Source organism: Brassica oleracea, chromosome C2 (assembly GCF_000695525.1).
Source record: "Brassica oleracea var. oleracea cultivar TO1000 chromosome C2, BOL, whole genome shotgun sequence".
NCBI classification, from domain to species: Eukaryota; Viridiplantae; Streptophyta; class Magnoliopsida; order Brassicales; family Brassicaceae; genus Brassica; species Brassica oleracea.
In genome coordinates this window covers 42,425,592-42,430,493 of record NC_027749.1, presented here as the reverse complement: position 1 = coordinate 42,430,493, position 4,902 = coordinate 42,425,592, and the positions used below count along the sequence as shown (strand labels likewise).

The window sequence follows — 4,902 nt, the reverse complement described above, 5'->3', positions numbered from 1 at the left end:
TTATGTTCTGAAATTTAAAAAATTTGGCTTGTTTTGAGATCATCTTTTGAGAATGTGTTTTTTTTTTTGAATAATGATGAAATTTTGGTGTATAACACATTTTTTGAAAAACCTGTTAAACTTTTGAAACATGTGTTAAGTGATTTTGATCTTAAACTTAACCTTTTTTGTTCTGATTCTGAGAAATTTGTGCACATTTTGAATTTGTTTTTCAAGAACTATGTTGTTTTGTGCCTTGAAAACATTCTGGTCTAAAATACTTATTTTGATGTGCATCATAAATGTCTGGAACGTGTGCTACATGTTCTAAGGAGGAACTTTTGGTTTTTGTTCTAAACAAGAACTAGCATTGCTTATATAGCATTGGATATCTAGTCTCTGTTTTGAGTGTCTAGAGACAACATGTTCAGTCTCAAAGGAGTGTAAAGAACGAGAGCAGAGACCATGCTTATCAGCCAGAAATTCAGAGATTTAAGTATTTAAGGAAAATAACTTCAACACTTTAAGGAAGTGTTTGTCCAAAACCTTACTTTGATGTTGCTTTCATGCTTATTTTCCTGATCATTTGTCTTGCTTCTTACTTATTTCCTTTTGATGTAGGAGATACAGATTTGAGGACAAATATTTTCAAAGAAGTAGAGCATGATGTAACCATGGCTGAGCCAACTGATTATCCAACAAAGAACTAACCAGGATGGATGAAAGGCGAGCATACTGAGCTGAAACTAGCTAATGAGACTGAAGTTAAGCTGACACCGTCTGAGGTTACTAAGGATAAGCTGAGTGAGCTAAGTGACACTGAAAAAGGAAATGGTTTAGATGCTGGGTGAAATGGGCCTTTCAGCCTGTATAGAAGTTCATAACTAATTCACTATGGGTTTGTTTCATGCCAAATTAGACCAGCCCTTTGATCAGTCCATTTCAAGCACATTCTCATCAAGAAATAACAAAAGGGAGTCATTGAATGTCTTGGTCCTGATCATCCAAGAGTCATTCAAAGTAGTACTTATTTCTGGGCAAAATTCAAGTCTTATGTCCTAGTTTTTATCAGTCTTTCCTAGTTTTTGTCTAAATCTTTGTCTTGTTTTCTAAAAAGCCTAAGTGTGTTTAATGTCAGTATTTCTATATAAACTCATTTGAGTTTTATTGATAAAACTTTCACCTTTTTGTTAATTTTTTTCTAAAATCTGTGAATCATTTGTTCATCATTGAACATCAACTGCTAGAAGTCCATTTTCTGCAAGCAGGCTCGTCCTTGATCATTGTTTGTGGGAACACCTCTCACGATCAAGGATACATCTACTCAAGTGCTGATCAGTTCACAAATCGTCACTGAAGACCATCTATTACAATTCCAACACTATCATTTCAAAACTGATCCATTCTCCTTCAAACCATCAGATCAACCTTCAAAGTATCAGGCACAAAATAATCTCATCATCATGGATTTATCAATTGGTGAAAAAATCCATCCCACGGACTATACACTTTGAGTTTGGTGGATTGGATAGTCTTGGACCAGAATTGCCAAGTGGTGGACGTGTAGGATACACCAAGGGATTCAGAAGAAACTTTGTGCTTGTGGTCTCTTCAGCCATGAGCATCGGCTCACAATCGACTAAGAGGAAATGGCATCAGAGATCCCTCTCTTAGCAATTGATTACAATGTTCATCAGGAACAAGTGATTCAACAAGTAAAAAGAAATATTTATTTGATTTAAAAGTTGAATAATTTGAAACAATACAAAGCAGACATCTATATAATAGGCTGTGGGTTAGACCAAAGGTATAAACTTATTCTAGGAAATAGAAATAGCATAAATATGGTGGACTTTACGAAAGACTAAAACTTGGCCGAATTTTGAAAGTTGTGGACGCAAAACTCTTTGGTTGGTCGCGTTCTTTCGCATGGTTGACGGTCTCTGAATTGCTTTCAGATTGATATAATATACGACCATTACTTGTATTTTCTTGTTCCACCTTTGATGGAAAAATCCAAACACTAATTTCTTATTGATCACAAGTCCTTCACGTTTTGCAACATGCCCATTAGCTTCTCTCGGTTTAGAACTTCATGGATCAAACCGATAGCACTTATAAACAGCCCACAAAGCCAAGCTATGATCATTTGCCTAGTTGGTTCTTGCCTTAACTTCTTACCTTAACTTCTTACCTTTGTTATAAAGCCTTGAAAAGGTTACATCAATATCTTACCATCATCGTGCTAACCGTATATATGGTTTTCTATCTTTGGCAGAATGGAAAGGCAACATCAAGCCTATGCTTGATACTTTAGTTCATGTAGGATGTCCGTTGTCAACCATCATCCTGGTTCACCGTTATCTATACTACTCTATTTTAAGTGTTTATGCACCTATTGGTTGCATTTGCCTTTATTTCTGTTGTTGCTTAGATTCCATGTCGTTCTGACTGAAAACTCAAGTTAAATTCTTTAATGACAAAAAGGTGAAAATATGTAATTTGTGATGAATAGTTATTGTCTTTTTTATGTAATTATGTATCTTAATTATAAATAATTGATATAATTTAATTTTTAATATATTGATTAGCAACTTCTGATCCAAGAGTTTTTTTCAGCCATGTTATTGAAAGACACTGGATCATTTTTGTCCTCCTTTTGGTTCAGCTGATCGATTGTTTGATCTTCTTGGACATTAACATCAAACGGTTCTGGTTCAACCTCTTTGCATACTCCTATGGACGTGGCTGGTGTTGGATGTATGTCTGTGATCCATTGACGTATCTGCTCCTTGAATCTCTGCAGCCATTTTTCAGACCATCATTTCTTTTCCCTTCAGTTCTGGCTGGTGGATTCTATATGATCGGATTTGATAGTGTCTTTTGAGCTGCCTCTTTTGATCTGCTTTGTTTCACACCCATTGAACCCAAATCAAAAGAACGATGAGATGCATGATGCTGCTGATTTGTTCTTCTCTGGCTGCCCTATGTCGTGCCATAGCTGAACTAGGTGGACTATGCAACCTGTTCAAATCAATTTGACCATAACTCTTGGCTACAAACCTTTTCTTCATTATTGTCTTCATCTCAAATCAACAAGAAACCTGTTGCTCTCCAGTGCGTCTCCTAGTGCTAGCAACCTGATTCCACCAGTCAAGTGCATATCCATACAACCCAGTAATTCCAACACGAAACCGCTTCTCCGCTGTGTAGTTATGGCAGCCAAAGATCGAATCCAACTCTTTTTCCCAATCGTTGTATGAATCTGGATCAAACTCTCCATGGAAGGGTGGAATCTGGATTGAACTTTTTCTTCCTTTTAACAAACTCCCTTGTTGTTTTACGCTTGGCTTTCTCCTCATGATATTTTTTTATACCAAAGCTCACAGCTTGCTTGGAAGATGAAGAGAATAGAGTGGTTGGTTGCTGAAATGAATACTGAACCTGGAGTGGCTCTGATACCACATGATAGAATCCGTCCCATGGACTACAAACTGAGATGTTGGTGGATTGGATAGTATCGGACCAGAATGGCCAAGTGGTGGACGTATAGGATACACCAAGGGATGCGGAAGGCCCTTTGTGCTTGTGGTCTCTTCAGCCATGAGCATCAGCTCACAATCGGCTAAGAGGAATTACATCAGAGATCCCTCTCTTAGCAATTGATTACAATGTTCATCATGAACAAGGAATTCAACAAGTAAAAAAAGGATTTATTTGATTTAAAAGTTGAATGATTTGAAACAATACAAAGCAAGCCTTTATATAATAGGATGTGGGTTAGACTAAAGGTCTAAACTTATTCTAGGAAATACAAACAGCATAAATATGGTGGACTTGACCGAATTTTGAAATATGTGGTCGCAAAACTGCTTGGCTGGTCGCGTTCTTTTGCATGGTGGACGATGCCTGAATTGCCGTCAGATTGATATATTATACGGCCATTACTTGTATTTTGGCAATTGTTGGACAAATATAAACATTGATTTCTTACTGGGGAGAAGGCCTCCACGTTTTTTAACAAGCCCATTAGCTTATCTCGGTCTAGGACTTCATGGATCAAGCCGATAACACTCATAAACAGTCAATTAAGCCAATCTATGATCAGTTGCCTATCTGGTTTGTGCCTTGTCTTCTTACCTTTGTTATAGAGGCTTGACAGGGGTACATCAATATCTTACCATCATCGTGCAAACCGTATATATGTTTTTTTTTTATCTTTAGCAGAATGGAAAGGCAACATCAAGCCTCTGCTTGATACTCTAGTTCTTGCAGGCTGTCCGTTGTCAACCATCATCCTGGTTCAACGTTATCTATACTGCTCTATGTTGAGTGTTTATGCACCTATTGGTTGCAATTTTCTTTATTTCTGTTGTTGTTTAATCTCACGTCGTTTTGACTGGAAACTCAAGTTAAATTCTTTTATGAAAAGAAGTGAAAATATGTAATTTGTGATGAATATTATTGTCCTTCTTATGTAATAATGTATCTTAATTATAGATAATTGATTTAATTTTTTTAATATATTGATTAGTATTTTTGTTTGCATTTTATATTGATAAAATATGTTAAACTTCTCGTAACTATTTTAGTAGCAATTTTTTTAAATGTGACAGAAATTTAACACAATTCTTTTTTTAATATATTGATTAGTATTTTAAATTGATATTTATAAAGCCATTATTAAAATCATTTTAAAAGTTGATATTTATAACTGATACAAACAATTGAAATCACTTATTTTAACTGATTTCAATACCAACATCATTTTTTTTTTTGTCAGCAAACAAAGCAGACTCATGTAGACTCTGCGAACCACCCCTGTAGCTCTGCATCCATATGGACGACAAACGACGGTTGCTTTCTTGCACTGCGTGCGAGACTGTCCGCCTTTAAGTTCTGTGTCCGTGGTAGTTAAAACTC

At 36.0% G+C, this 4,902-nt stretch overlaps 1 protein-coding gene across 1 annotated transcript in view; it reads left to right on the top strand.

Moving 5' to 3' along the window:
• Positions 1-698: 698 nt before the first annotated feature.
• Positions 699-4,902, top strand: part of LOC106324288 — a 19,452-nt gene continuing 15,248 nt past the window's right edge. Inside the window, exon 1 of the mRNA XM_013762283.1 lies at positions 699-826. Within this exon, the coding sequence (XP_013617737.1) occupies positions 699-826 (128 nt within the window). The remainder of the gene's footprint in view (positions 827-4,902) is intronic.